This window comes from Nyctibius grandis, chromosome 31 (assembly GCF_013368605.1).
Source record: "Nyctibius grandis isolate bNycGra1 chromosome 31, bNycGra1.pri, whole genome shotgun sequence".
Taxonomy (NCBI): Eukaryota; Metazoa; Chordata; class Aves; order Nyctibiiformes; family Nyctibiidae; genus Nyctibius; species Nyctibius grandis.
In genome coordinates, this window is record NC_090688.1 from 1,313,150 (window position 1) to 1,328,446 (window position 15,297).

The 15,297-nt window shown below is 50.9% G+C and overlaps 1 protein-coding gene across 2 annotated transcripts in view; it reads right to left on the reverse strand.

Annotated features, from left to right (window-relative positions):
- Positions 1 to 24: 24 nt before the first annotated feature.
- Positions 25 to 15,297, reverse strand: part of REXO1 (RNA exonuclease 1 homolog) — a 43,979-nt gene continuing 28,706 nt past the window's right edge. For both annotated transcript variants that reach the window (XM_068420667.1, XM_068420666.1), the window contains exons 9-16: positions 14,984 to 15,121; positions 13,021 to 13,134; positions 12,297 to 12,370; positions 7,003 to 7,113; positions 6,511 to 6,626; positions 6,199 to 6,337; positions 3,569 to 3,689; positions 25 to 2,878 (exon numbers count right to left, since the gene is read on the reverse strand). In XM_068420667.1, the coding sequence (XP_068276768.1) occupies positions 2,790 to 2,878; positions 3,569 to 3,689; positions 6,199 to 6,337; positions 6,511 to 6,626; positions 7,003 to 7,113; positions 12,297 to 12,370; positions 13,021 to 13,134; positions 14,984 to 15,121 (902 nt within the window). In that variant the 3' untranslated portion in view covers positions 25 to 2,789. The remainder of the gene's footprint in view (positions 2,879 to 3,568; positions 3,690 to 6,198; positions 6,338 to 6,510; positions 6,627 to 7,002; positions 7,114 to 12,296; positions 12,371 to 13,020; positions 13,135 to 14,983; positions 15,122 to 15,297) is intronic.

Genomic DNA, 15,297 nt, shown 5'->3' on the forward strand with positions numbered 1-15,297 from the left:
AGAGCAGACCCGGACTCGGGAGCATGCGTCTAGTCAACACCCTTTTATTAAAAACAATTACAAAAAGTTACAGGTTACAATAGTTATGTACAAGCCAAAAATCCTCTTACCAACCACAAACCTCTGGGTTTACAGCGTTACGGTGCCTGGGGGTGGAGGCAACGGCAGCCCGGAGGGTCTGACGCTCGCTCTGACCCACGCCGTGGGTGGAAGTGGTTTCCTTTCCCACTAACATCCCACAAGACCCTCCCACACACACGCCCCCCTCACTCCAAAAACCTCATTTTAAGTGGTCTCAGCTGAACCGTGGGGAAAAGAAGGGGAAATGCCCGAGGTGCCCTGGGTGGGCAGGACTCACGCCTGGAGGAAGGTGCCCTGCAGCGATGCTCTGCCTTCCCCCAGCCCCAGGCGGTGGGATCAAGCGGAGCAACCCCAGCAGGACACCAGCACACCCGGGTCCGTGTTGGAAACGTGCTGGCTCTTCCAGGAGAGGGCTGGGGAGCTGGGATGGCCTGTACTGGGGGAAGGAACCTCGAGGCACGAGCTGGCTTTGACATCTACCATGGCTGCAGGGTAGGTTGGGGGGCTGCTCCAGGTACTCCAACCAGGGGTGAAGATAAACGAGGGGATAAACAAAGGGAAGAGGCAGAAGCGGGAACAAACCTTCCTGGTTAGGAAGCACTGAACTTTCTCTCCGTCTCTCCCACAACCTGGGCAGGAACAGAACAGCATCGTTCCCTGCAGGCCATGGGAGAGGGGGGACAAGACAAGGTGTCCCGAGGGTGCTTCACGTGGAAGCCCCGTGGCAGGGAAGGAGGTGGCTGCGACGGCTGCAGGAGAGCCTGAAAATTTGGGGTAATGAACAGGCTGGGAGCCCGTGGCACTGCCTGCCCGAGGAAACACAGAAGGGCTCAGCAAGAACAGGAGCCTTTACAGTCCCCCCTGAAGTCTGGTGGCTTCAGGAGAGGCTGGGACAGGTCAGGCGCTGGAAGCCACATCCTCGCCTCCGAGGACAGCAGCGGGACAGGGCTCACGCGCATACCAGCACCCTCCGGCCCACGCAGAGGGGCCCGAGCAGGACACCCCTGCCCGTGGCACACAGCCCAGCCCCGCGCTCCTCCCCATGGCCACGGAGGGGGGGACAGGTCAGCAGGACATGCCGGGGGACACACAGCTCGGAGCCCACCGCCACCAGCGGGGGTACAAAGGAGCGAGCTGCACCCAGCTCCAGCAGAAACCGAAACCAGCAGCTCCCCTGCCCTGCTCACCAGAGCAACACAGCCAGCCCGTGCCAGGGTCACCACAGCAGCCCGCTGGGACGCGATGCCAGTCCTGCCTGGGAGGGGCGAGGCCATCGCTGGCCTAGTAACGGGGCTGAGCTGCTGCCTGGAGCTCAGCTAAAAGACCTCATCTCTGAGGGAGCGTTTCCATCAGCTCTGTGCCCACCACAGCAACAGAGCCTGGGCAGAGAGAGCCCGGCAGAGCCTGGGCAGAGCCTCAGCAGAGAGAGCCCAGCAGAGCCGTCCGCTCTGCCTGCACTCCTGCCCCAGCCGCTCCAAGTGCCACACAGACACGCTCCTGACAGCCGTGCAGGGGGTCAGACAAACAGTAACTGGGTCTTTTGCTCTTCTTAAGACACCCAACATGTAAACTAGTTTAAAAGAATCGTTTGTAACTATTGCTTTTGCTCTTGCCCGCATCAAGTCCCTCCTATCAGGGACAGACTGGTGGGGAGGCCTGCAGACTGCTAAGGGCCACCATCAGATGCAATCTCAGCCGCACCCAGGTACCCCCAAAAACCTTGATCCCTACATACAAGCTCGCTGGACACTCCGGAAGCTCAGGGTCGGGGTCAGGACAGCTTGTCCTAATCCACATGCCTGCTCTTACCGCTGTCCTCCCCAACACAGCTCCTCCCTGCAAGGCTGCAAGTTGCTGCTCGGCTCCGGGAGCCCAGTTTGTCCCAGCCCCGCTGGCCCTTGCCTCACTACTCCACACACGGCTCCCTGAGGTCTGGGCAAGGTCTGACACTTGTGGCTTCTGCCTTTTGCAGCAATTGCAGGACCAGGGTGCCAGCCCTGACTGGAGAGGTCACCTGGGTCGCAGCAGGCGGTAACTCCGCTGACCCACCTCATTCCTCTCCGACCTGCTGCTCCCCACAGCCTCCCTCTCTCACAGCTCTGGCTTTCTCCTCCACAGCGGGTCTGCACTAGGATCTCCCCCCAGAAGGCTCAGTCCTCGGCTCTCACCTCGGTTCACACACCAGCTACACAATCCACTTACTTTACAGCTTCCTGCCCAACTTTCTTCCATTTCCCCCCCCATCTCCAAACACTGCAGGAATCTCCCAGCTCTGGAGTACAGAGGCAATTTAAGTTACATTTGAAAAAAAAAAAAAAAGAAAAGCATCTACCTTTAACTGAACCAGAAAGATCCTTCTGCACGTATCCAACCTACCTCTAAAAGCTTCTCCTAGGAACCAAGTTCTCTCTGCTTGAGCTACTCAAAACCACCTTGTCATGCCTCCAAGGCAATTGTGGTACCACAGAATATCCCTCAGGTGGAGTCAAGAGGATCTGAGAGCCGCTACCTGGACGCAGGGACCTGCAAGCGGTGAGCTGGTGCCGTTCAGCTGCGCCAGCAGCAGTCCTTGAGTCCCACAGGTACCTGCGAGTGCACGGGGATCTGGGGTAGCATGCTGCTGCGTACAGGTGGACAGTGTTACTCTGAGCATTTATTGCACTGCTTCAAAGAGGTGGAGGAGGAAGAGGAGAGAGAGAAAGCGCAAGTCATCGTTTCACTTTAGCGTCTTCTTTGATCTTCCAGACCATCAGCTCCATGCAAGCTCTGGCATCCTCGCTGGAGTCGTGCCCTTCCACTGGGGACAGAAAGACAAGGACGGCAGTCAGCACCTCAGCTCACAGCACAAAGCACAGAGGAGGACGAGGTCCTGCCTGACGCTGCTGGCCCAGCTGCTCACTGCCCTCTGCCACAGCAGCATCTGTGATCACCACGAACCACAGTCATGGATTTAAAGTAGAAGAATTTCCACTAAACGTATTTTTTGCTGGACTTAAGCCTGACACCGTTCCCTTGTTTAAATTAAGGGCTGAAGTCCTGCTAGTCTGTAGGCCCTCGGGCTATGGCGTAAGCAGGTCAGAGTGGCCTCAATGTCCCCAGCACCATGTTTACAATGGGCTCAAGGAAGACAGAAAGGAACATGCCGTGCTTCAAACTGAAAGGTCAATCTCAGTTTGCCAAAGAGAGAAGGGAGGGCATGACAGAGCCTTGACAGAGCCACCTCTGACCTCCTCACACCACTTCTCTGGTCCCCACTTAGCACAGAGAGGGCAGAAGCAAGTGCTGCTGGCCCTGAGAACAGGGTGCAAACTGAAACTGTCTGTCCAGAGACTTCATACGCTGGCCCATTCGCAGCTACTACCAGACACTACGCAGGGAAAAAAAAAGGTTAGGAGCAAGAGGATGGGGCTTGGGGAGAGCAGAGGAAGGCAGGAGCCCACATCCAGGTGGGATGGGACAGGAGACCCTCACTCCTCCTTGGTCTCACCGTTGTCCTGGATGATGCGCTTGAGGTAGTCTGCCATCAGCGTCCGGAGAGCCCGTTTGTAAGGCAAACCCAGCCGGTGGGGAAAGACGATGGCGGTGTCCACCACTGTGCCGTGGATCAGCTGGAGGGAGGGAGCAGGGAAGAAACATGCTTATTTTCCCTCTCCCACAGGGACAGACACTCCTTAGGATTAACTACCCTAAAGCAATCTTCTGGTCAGCCCCTCTGCGTAACGCTGTCGCCAAGCTCCAACCCAACCAGTCCTGCAAGAGGCTCTGGCTGAATCAAAGATGACTCCCCCGTGAAGGGCACGTGCACACAGGCTTCCCAGTGCTCTGCCAGCCAACACACCTGCCCTCAAAGCCTGGCCTGGCTGCACACTCAGAGCAGCAGGAATTCAGGGCTGATTTCAGTTTGGATAACTCAAATGACAGGACAGGTCAATCCTTAATACTGTGGCCTGGAGAAGGTGGCACACCTCAGAGAGGGTCTTTCACAACAAAAAACTAAGCCGAGGAACCAAAGCTTGTAACAGCCTTTCAACTGCTTCTCAAGATGTGAACTGAAGCGGGAAGGATGTGCAAGCCAAAGCTGTACCTAACCCATTGGACATCACACTGTTTCTACAGAAAAGGCCTCGCCTTCAAGGTGCAAACCGACCTGAAACCTCCAGTCTGTCAGCAATGAGTCAACAGGAAGTTTTTAACCAGCACGTGCTTAGCGAGGATGAGATGGGACAAGGAGATCTTGTACTTCTGGGTATGAGGAACTACACAGTGGATAGAAGGGAGGCCCTGGCCAGTCCCATGTCCGGGTCAAAGTGCCTGGGCACACAGGAAAGGCAAGAGGTTTGCTGTCCTCTAGGTATGAAGTGTCATCACGCTGGAGGAACTGAAGATGCTGAACAGGTCAACATCCTACCTGCCCTGCACCAAGGAGCCCAAAAGGCCCCATCTCACATAGGGTAACCTGGCTTTTTTAAACTACTGATTTCTTACTCTCAGGCTAAGACAAGATTAATCCTCTGTTGCCAAGAACACATGTTCAGCGAGAGCTGAAGGAACGTGGATGAAGGCAGTCCCCCACCTCGAGTACAGGAGTAAAACGCAAGGTCTGAGAGATAACCCTGTACGCCTGACCAAAGACAGCTCTGCAAGTCTCGACATGGGAGGACTCAGGCAGGACCCTGATAATCCAGTCTCCTCATCTGCCTCGACTCTTCCTAGGCACGAGCTAATGTTGTGTGACGATCCGTAACTTCGTCATTAATAGTTCCGTAGCCCAGCTCCGTAAACGCCTGAGAACAGCTGCACTTTAACAGAAACAACCTGCTACGCTCTTCGGCGTATAAAACTGCCAACATTATGGATAATCTCTCTTAGACTGCAGTCAAGTTTGGCACCCACCCAGGCACAATGATAATTACTTATGTAGATCAGGAAGACTGAGGAAACAGGATAATATAGCTTTAAATAAAAATTGAAATGCCATCAACCATTTGGAGCTTGCCATGGCCATTAGCGAGATGTCGACTTTACTGCCACAGCCTTCAGATATTATGACTTGACGTGCCACCGCCTGTCACGCTCTGCTATATTGCTCTGGGGTTCGTTCTCTTGGCAGTGTCTGCGATGCTGAGAGAAAATCATGCCTCTAAGAGGCCAACGCAGTCATCCTGTGCTGATAAAATTGTAAATAATTTTTTTATGATGATGATGAACTCTCTGAGAGGCTGGGATAAAGGGTGCCACGGAGAGGTAAAGCGCTTTGCAAGCATTAAAACCTCCTGCTTCCAACCCATCGCCGTGAGTTGGCAGCCACAGGCTCTTCATCAAAGAAGCTGCGTGGATAAAGAATGGCTGGAGGAAGTTCTGGCGTGTGAGCACAGACTGAAGACTCAGCTCCTGCCTACCACACGCTTTCTTGGTGACCCTGGACAAGCCCCTGGGGATCTATGTTCAGAGTGCAAGGGGAGAGGACAGCCAAGATGGTTGACTGACGAGGGCCAGGCAGGAAACGAGACAGATGAAAGGTCAAAATGGCTTGATCAAAGTAACACCACAAATCACAGCAAAACAGGCCGAGAACATCACTCAGAGAAAACAGACACCTTAACATGAGGTGAGAGAAACATGAGAATTATCTTCAGTGGCAGAGACAACGCAGAGGCTTGCCCTGTTTCTAAAATAGTTACTGTGGACATCCAGAGAGCACAGGGGACCCCAGAGCCTCCCTTGTTCAGGCCCTGACCCTGGCTGAGCACATCTTCAAGCCAGTCAAAGGATGCTGACACCAACAGAGGATTCCTGACTATATGGCAGGGGTGAAAGGCAAACAATTCGAGATCAGTCCTGCTCTATTCACCCTCCCCAGTCACCTCTAGATAGGTCTGTCACCCTAGGAGCATCAGTCACTAAAAGCTGGGCTGACACCATGAGTGACACACATGACCCACACTCTTGCTCTTCCACCACAGACAGTTTCCCACTGGCTCAGAGACAAGACAGATCTACTGTGTCCTCCTGGTTCTTGGGAAAAAAAAACAGTTCCTAAATTTAAAGGAGACATATAACACACACCAGGGTGGGGAAGAACCAGGGGGAGATGTAAACGCAAGACATGCGAGTTACCTTTAGTGCAAATAAATCGCTTTCCAAGCTGTGCCCTATCAATATGGTATCTGCACTGAACATGTTCAGTAGGACGGCTTGGACATCCCGCAGGGTGATACTAGTGTTCTCCAGGTCTTCTTTTGTCACACCTGAGAATCTGCAGAGCAAGAGCAGATAGGAGGGCTTCCCTCACTAAAGGAACACCTCAAGGCCCAAGCGTCTCAGCCATTAGGAAGTGGTGGTCAACGGAGTTAACGAGGGCTCCCAGCCATTCCCCCTAATTCCTGGTTCTGAGCACACAACCTCTGACCCAAGGAAGCCCATCCTTACCGGGTGTTATAGTCCACCACCTTGGTGTCTGGTTTGACGAAGGTGTCGTATACCACTTTCAGGTCAGAGTTGATCACGGTTACTCTTGTCAGCTCCAGTCCTTGCTTAGTGTAGCACTGCAAGCAACAGAGCAGACATGAAGACAAGTGCATGCCAACCACAGCACGTACCAATGGAGCCGCTCACCAAAGTGCTGCAGCTCCCAAAATGCAGCACAACTCCTGTAGCAAGGCCGGCCAGCAAAGACTGCTCAATATTGGCCAGTTAGCTACAGCCTTTCAAAGGTGCACGTAGCCCCCAAATGAAGCACACATTGCTAAAACTTATTAATAAGAGCTAATTTAAATGTACAGGACCAATATGAATTAGAGTCCACAGCAGAAAGGAAAGAAGATGGTAAGGAAATAGAGCTTTCCTTTAGCCACTTGTGTCACACCCTTCCTCAAAAAGCTTTATGCTGCTTGTGCATTGCCCCTGTCATCAGGGACCCACCATTTCACAGTCTAACGCGTAGATTCCAGGGTAGCCATCAGTCGTAGGTAACTTCTCAAAAGTCTTCACAAAGCCATCAAGGCTCTCCTTTCGCCCGTCGTGGACATGTTGCTTAAAGAAAGAAAGAAAAAAAAAGGGAAAAATGTTGATGGTAGGAACAAGAATCCAAAAAGTCCACTTCAACAGAACCTCCCACTTAAACAAAATTAATTTTTTTTATCATTTTCAAAGTTTAATGAGGAATAAGTTTTGCCTACCAGTCGGTTTGAGAAGTTTACCATGTGCAACCCTGCTTCCAAGCCAGACCAGGGCTAGTGGCATCACATTGACAGCTCACATAGGCACAACACATCCCACACCTAGGGACAAGTAGCTTTCAACATTCAATGTAGAGTAGAATTACTCAGACGGGGTCACACTGAGGTTCTTACACTGAGCTAACTCCAGCTGCTGGTTCCTGGTTTAGCTTGTGGCTGAGACATGCCAGGATTCCAATCCCAGACATCCCTGGTCGAGCATTAACATCAGCTGTATCACAGCCCACGGACAGCAGGAGAAACTGGTTGTCGTGGCTTAACCCCAGCAACTGCACCCCACACAGCCGCTCGCTCACTCCACCCCGGTGGGATGGGGGAGAGAATCGGAAAAGTGAGAAAACTCGTGGGTTGAGATAAAGACAGTTTAACAGGTAAAGCAAAACAAGGAATTCATTCACCACTCCCCACTGGCAGGCAGGTGTTCAGCCATCTCCAGGAAAGCAGGGCTCCATCCCACGTAACGGCTACTTGGGAAGGCAAACGCCATCACTCCCAACGTCCCCTGCTTCCTTTCTTCTTCCCCCAGCTTTATACGCTGAGCGTGATGTCTCATGGTGTGGGATATCCCTTTGGCCAGCTGGGGTCAGCTGTCCCAGCTGTGTCCCCTCCCAACGCCTTGTGCACCCCCAGCCTGCTCGCTGGTGGGGTGGTGTGAGGAGCAGAGGCGGCCTTGGCTCTGTGCAAGCATGGCTCAGCAGTAATGAAAACATCTCTGTGTTATCAACACTGTCCTTAGCACCAATCCAAAACACAGCCCCACACCAGCTACCATGAAGAAAATTAACTCTGTCTCAGCCAAAATCCACACACTGATGTAATGAGGCACCTGAAAATGGCAATGTGTGCATACACGTTGTGGGAGGGGGACTTTTGACAAGGGCATGGAGGGACAGGACAAGGGGGAACGGTTTTAAACTGAAAGAGGGGAGATTGAGATGAGATATTAGGAAGAAATTCTTTGCTGTGAGGGTGGTGAGACCCTGGCCCAGGTTGCCCAGAGAAGCTGTGGCTGCCCCCTCCCTGGCAGTGTTCAAGGCCAGGTTGGATGGGGCTTGGAGCAACCTGGGCTGGTGGAAGGTGTCCCTGCCCGTGGCTGGGGGGTTGGGACTAGATGGTCTTTGAGGTCCCTTCTAACCCAAACCAGTCTGTGATTCTGTGAAATAAAAGCCCCTGTATTCCAAAAATCAGACAGTTCGCAGACAAACAGGAGCTACTGCCTACCAGCCCTCGAGGCACTAAACGGAGAGTATTTCCAACCACTCTTCATTATCCCCAGCTAAAGCTTTAGGGTCAACAAGATCCAGCACAGAAGAGCTCCCCGAGCTAGCAGGAAAACCCAGGGAGCGATTTCACAAGTGGCTTAAGCCAATGCAAGACTAAGACGCTGTTGCAACAGGCACTCCCACTCTCCACAGCCACTGATCCCACCCGACGTGGTCAGCCCAAAAGCCTTCTTTGCAGGGGGAGTTGATCCAGTTACCTGCACCACTGGGGAAGCAGGAACACGTAATTGAGGGCACGGCAGATGTTGTGACTGCTCTTGTGCCCACTAACATGATTTTAGGTCAAATTAAACTTCTGCACACACCCAGAGATGACGCTCTCTCTCCCTTATTCCCCAGTGGGGTTTTTTGGTTTGTTTTAAGTTTTGTCTATCCCTAAATCTTAACGTACTTGCACACAATCACAGCAGCCTGTGTGCAGCCTCCTTCATCATGCTTCTCACAGACCTCAACCCTACAAGGAATCAAACTGTACTTGTTCGTCTCAGGATAGAAAGGATGGAGAGATGAGGAACTGAGGCACTTGTAAAGCTGAAACCCTGCAGCAGAGGGATAAGCAAAGCAAGGATTTGCATATTTTCCTGCACAGGTTATTACTGCAGGTGCAGCCAGAGTACCGAGAACTGCATCGTTTGAAGTTAACAAGGCAGCTGGGCCAACACTGAGTCCAATCTCTCCCTGTATCCAAAGCCAGCACTTGCTTAAAGACCGCATGGTTTGTTGCTTCCCAGGAGCAAGAGGCCACAGTTGTCCATTTTGCATCCCATGAATCTAACCGTTTTGCTAAAGAAATGGGTAGAGCAGATAACCAGGCCAACAGATGGCAAACATGTCTCTCCCTTAGAGCTTGATCCCTTCCCTCCCTCTGTAATATAATATAACTGGGCGGCGAAGGAAAATAAAAAAAAATAAATTAGGTGTTTTCCTACACTAGTTGATGTTCTGCAACTGTCCAATTCTTCCTTGCTGAGAAGAGGGCAGAAAAGTCGCTTCTGTTTTTCAGACCAGAGAAAGCAGCAGACTCAGTTATCACAAAGAACAGCAGCTCCAGATTCCTTCGCTCCTGGGGAGCGGTAGGTAGGAGCACAGCTCCATCCTGCCATCTCCTGCCACGCTGGCTCACTGCAGCATAACCAGACAGGCACATCGCAAATTTATGTGGAAGGAAAAGACAGACGTGCTTTTCTAACCAGCTACGGATCTAGTTACTTAGAACAGTTTCTGATTACAAATATTTGCCATCCAGAGGGACCTGGACAGGCTGGAGAGGTGGGTCTGTGCAAACCGCATGAAGTTCAACAAGGCCAAGTGCAAGGTCCTGCACGTGGGTCGGGGCAATCCCAAGCACAAATCCAGGCTGGGCGGAGAATGGGTTGAGAGCAGCCCTGAGGAGAAGGACTTGGGGTGATGGGTGACGAGAAGCTCACCATGAGCCGGCAACGTGTGCTGGCAGCCCAGAAAGCCAACCGTGTCCTGGGCTGCATCCCCAGCAGCGTGGCCAGCAGGGCGAGGGAGGGGATTCTGCCCCTCTGCTCCGCTCTCCTGAGACCCCCCCTGCAGTGCTGCATCCAGCTCTGGGGGCACCAACAGAAGAAGGACACGGAGCTGTTGGAGCGAGTCCAGAGGAGGCCACGAAGATGCTCAGAGGGCTGGAGCCCCTCTGCTCTGGAGACAGGCTGGGAGAGTTGGGGCTGTTCAGCCTGGAGAAGAGAAGGCTCCGGGGAGACCTTCTAGCACCTTCCAGTACCTGAAGGGGCTACAGGAAAGCTGGAGAGGGGCTTTTGACAAGGGCATGGAGTGATGGGACGAGGGGGTACGGGTTTAAACTGAAAGAGGGGAGATTGAGATGAAATATTAGGGAGAAATTGTTGACTGTGAGGGTGGTGAGACCCTGGCCCAGGTTGCCCAGAGAAGCTGTGGCTGCCCCCTCCCTGGCAGTGTTCAAGGCCAGGCTGGACGGGGCTGGGAACAACCTGGTCTGGTGGAAGGTGTCCCTGCCCGTGGCAGGGGGGTTGGAACTGGATGGTCTGTAAGGTCCCTTCCAACCCAAACCAGTCTGTGATTCTGTGATTCTATTTGCTGTTTTCAATGCCCTCTTTCAAAGCTGAAAGATGCTGTGGCTCCCCAGTAGCCCAAACACCCCAATATCTCATTGCATACTGGGGAGGCTGTAGACTCCAACCTTAAATCTACCAAAGGATGCTGTGAAACTCGCTCACTTGGATGAGAAAACCAAGAAAGCCAGAACATGGTGATCTGTAGCAGCACACCAACCAGGAGGCAGATGTGAAAGGATGCCTGAGCCCTGGAGCACTGGCGGCATGCTTCATTGAGTAAGAGGCTATTAGAGAGATTGTATGTTTCTTAAAAGGCCATGAGGTTTTATGGTCTACAACAGACATGCAAAACCGTACAGAGAAGTCATGTTTTTATAGCCCCATCAATTTCTCCCCCCTTCCCTGCCAGATGATTTTTGGCACACCGATTAAAAAGGGATCCTAATTTCACATGAAAAAGAAATAGGAGAAGCAGCAGCCTGCCTAATCCTGCGCAGGGCAGGCTTTTAGGGTGCTCATACAGACAATTCCTCCTATTTCAACAAGCCTTGAATTTTGCCCCAGAATTCACTTCCTAACTTTTGGCCACAACAAGACGGGCACACACTTCTCCAGAACCTACAGCCAGCCTTGCTGGTCCTGTATGGCTCCAGGTCTTTCAAACAGTGGGACAAGAAGATGCCTCATAACAGATCTGTTCCAGTATCCCCTTCCACTGGATGTGACCCTTTTACATCCTCTCTCACTTGGTTATGCATCTTGCTCCTCTCCCCTGCGTGGCAGCTGCCAAATATAAAAATGCCACTGAAACCAGTGACGAGGAGCATCCCCAGAGACCTGAGGCAAAAGATGGATTGCTCCCTTCAGTCAGTGGTTCGAGAGGACCAGTGATGCCAGCCTGGGAAGCCAACTCTCCTGTTGCCTAAGGAAAAAAAAACAAAGCACCTGTGCAAAGGTGTCCCAAGCATGTTCAGCTCTATCAAAGGGCCAAAACTCCCTTCCTGAGCAGGTTTTTCATTCTGCTTTCTAGTGCTGTGATCCCTTCTCCCTCTTCCTCCTCAAGAGAAGTAATGTTTATTCATGAGTTACAACATGCTCCTTGGGAAGGTTCTTCCCCTTACTACAACAAAGGGCACACAGTAAACAGAAAACTAAGAAAACATTTGGCCTACAGGATAAATTTACCTTAGCACGGGCATCTGGGAAAGGAAAAAAATAGGAAAAGGGTTTTGGCACACTGTTGTCAAGGCCCTGAGACTGTTCCTTAAAAAGAAATCCCTTATTTCTCACTTCTTCAATGTTTCCCCTAAAGAAGCCTGTATATGAGCTTTTGCTGGGCAGCTTAATCCAGTGGCATTTGCTTACAACAAATGAAACCACCTCACTGCAGACAGCTGAGTCTCCTCCTTCCTGCAAAACACTGATTTTTCCTACCTTTGCAGAGCAAAAAGATATTTAAGAAGTACTCATTTTCCCCCCTTAAGGGGGGAAATTACCATTCTTCTAAATGAAATTACCATTCTTCTAAATGAAATTACCATTCTTCTAAAGGCTTAAGCAACAATTACACAGCCATCACCCCTGTAAGCAGAGGAGAAATGTCAGTGAGAATAAAAAGGTGTTGCTCAATCACTTACTTTAGCAACCTGGCAGCCTGGTGAACCCACAGCTCCTGAGCAGCAGCTGTAATGAGTTTCCCATCCACCCGGCACTGAAAGAGCAAGAGATAACAGTCAAAGAGTCCTGTTAACAGAGAGACCTAAACTTTAGCTCTCACATGCAGAGATACCCAGGATGAGCACAGCAACAATAACGTGTCAGACAAAGGGGAAAGAGAAGTATGGATTCACACGCAGTGATCTGAAGTGTTTTAAGTCTCTCCTACTCAGCCAGACAAACTCCAGAAGCCACCTAGATACTCTGATGGAAAACCACAGCAGAGCTCAAACTAGGTTAGTGTCTTGCTGCAAATGAATCCAACCAAGACCAGTAAACTCTCCTGGACAGTGACAGACATCTAGAGTTCCCAAGTCAGCCTCCTAAAAAGACTGATTTTTTTTTTCAAAAGGCACAGGAAGGTTTGTTTTTTCTTTTACTTTTTTTTTTTAAACTGAAAGATGAACAACCTCTGCTCCAGCCCCATTGTCCCATTTTCAGGACCATCCCACTACTTCCCAGCAGCTCTTTGCAAGGCTATTTCAGCAGCAGCAGGGCCACCCAGTGACAAAACTGGGAACTGTCACAACCTGTCAGCGTGACAAGCCACAAAATGTTCCACAGCAACTCAAACCCGAGGCAGACTCTGTGTTCGGAGTTAGAGCACAGCTAGGATGTGTCTAAGCCCTCTTTGAGGAGATGTACCTCTCTGCTTGCGTAGCCTTCCCCAGTGATGGACACACTCCTCTTTGCGAATGCAGTTTCCAGAGGCTGAGACCATGTACTCAGTGCCACAGCGACAACAAATCCTGCAGGAGGCTTTAAGAGAGAGAAAGAAACAAGAGTCAGGTCACTCGAAATCCTTCACCTGTTAAACTTGGCCAAAGCACAAGGAAATCAGAACCACTCACAAGCCCCAAACGCCGGTGAAACAACTTTTCCTGTTAAAAAGGATTCCAAATGTTGTTTTAAACTCCCATAAAGACACAGCAATCCCTCTGAAAATGCAGTCCTGTAGCATTTGCCCCCCGAGAACTTCTCAGAGGCAAACATAAGGCTCCCTAGCATTTTTGGTGCACAAAATCCGTTTCAACACAGTTCACATCAACGTTTGCTGCATTGTTTCTTCATCCACAGCAAATTACATTGTACTCTAACAGAGTTATTTTAAGGAACAGGATAAATAAGTCATTCTTTGGACATCAGAGCTAACGAAGCCTGGTTTCCAGGGGTTCTGTGCCTTGTCACTTCCAAATGACATTAGAGTTCTTCCTGGGCACAGCTTTTCTGTAAGGATTATCCAGCATCTAAACCCAGGAACGCTTACAGCATGCAGTTACGGACTTCTCCCTCCTGTCATCTGTGCTTGTACTGCCCCCAATTCCGAGAAGGGAGATGCAAAAAGCCCCAGTAAAGGAGCTGATTGTCAGGCTGCTTGATCTCCACACAATTCCCTGAGTTCTAGTGGGAGCAGTTAAGCTGATAAGCACATTCTCAGCTCTGCATAACACCAGTCCAGACCGTTTTTTGTCCACTGACCATGGTCACAGCATTAACATACTAGCAATAGCTTTAGTTAAATAAGAACAAATTCAAAGATCCTGCAACGTCTGCAGGAAACTACAGAAACAGAATCAAGAACACGATCTCAGAATCGTATAAAGGAGCTGGCTGGATAACTGGAGAAAAGGGCTCTAACAAATACAGTACTTGACAGTGTTAATGCAAGAGAGCTTTCGCACAGGTTGCTTCAGCAACCACAGGACAAATGTAGACACAAGGTGTTAACATGGATGAGCACTTCACACACTTCAGCAAGGTCTCTCCAAAGAGATGCTCAGAGGAGTGTGGCAAGGCACCTCCAAATATATCCTAAGTACGTGGTTTATCCCTGCTGCACCACAGCCTGCTCTCATCAGCGTTTGAGAAGCATAAATCCTGCTACAGGAGTTCAGAAAATTCAGAGGAGAACTCCGCCTTGTCCTGAGGAAACCTGGGGGGATCATGTTGTCCAGCTGCTAAAAGAGTTTTTGGGAACTACTTGGCCCAGCGCTGTCAAGAGAACAAGCAGAAAACTGGGCAATCCAAACCAGCAAGGCATGACCCACTGCAAAACCAGCCTGGCCCAATGTTGGTCCATATCCCACCAAAACAGCAGTTCATACACACTGAGACACAGAAAAAACCTTCCCCTGGAAGAGGGGAGCACCATCAGATACTGAACAGGAGCCTCTCTCCAACCATTTCCCTTGCAACAGCAGCAGGCAGCCTTCAAGTTAGTGCAATGAACTTGGGCTAAGTGAGCAAGTGCAAACCACGTGCCCTCACAGGGGGCGGCCGAAGGCAGCTTGTCCAGGGAGCCAACCTGACCAATTCATATTCGTTGGCAGCAATCAGAAACCTCACTCAGCCTCACACGCCACAAACTATAAACCTTGTGTCAAAAATAACATTCTTGTGACAGGCAAACTGAAGAAACTCATCCAAGAAAGGCAGCAGACTTCTACAGACACCTTCCTCTCCTCTGCAACCGGCTGGCCTGCAGAGACAGAGGTCACAGCCAAGGAGACTCATCACAACCGAAGCAAACGGCTCCACGCTGCGACCAAGAACATTTTTTTGCATAAAGAGCAGTTGCAAGCAGGATGAAAGAGCCAGCAGAGCTTACAGTCAAGTGTTTTCTTCTCCTCTGCAGTGAAGAGGACAGCACGGCCGGGCTTCTCCGGGTGAGGCATTGGGTAACCATTTTCCTTTAGCTGCTCCTCAGTCATGAGATACTCCTTTAGTCGCCGGTACAAGGCAGCTCCTGCACACAAAGACAGTGCTGAAGCCAGAACACTTAAGTAGGGGCTGTTTCTCTTACTGTTTTTTGCTTTATCAAGCCTCCCGGCAGGGACTCCCACTATTTTGAACTTGCTTCCACTGCCTTTGTTCAGGATTCACAGGGAAATGGGTGTCTGGCCAGTATTTTTTAAAATCTGG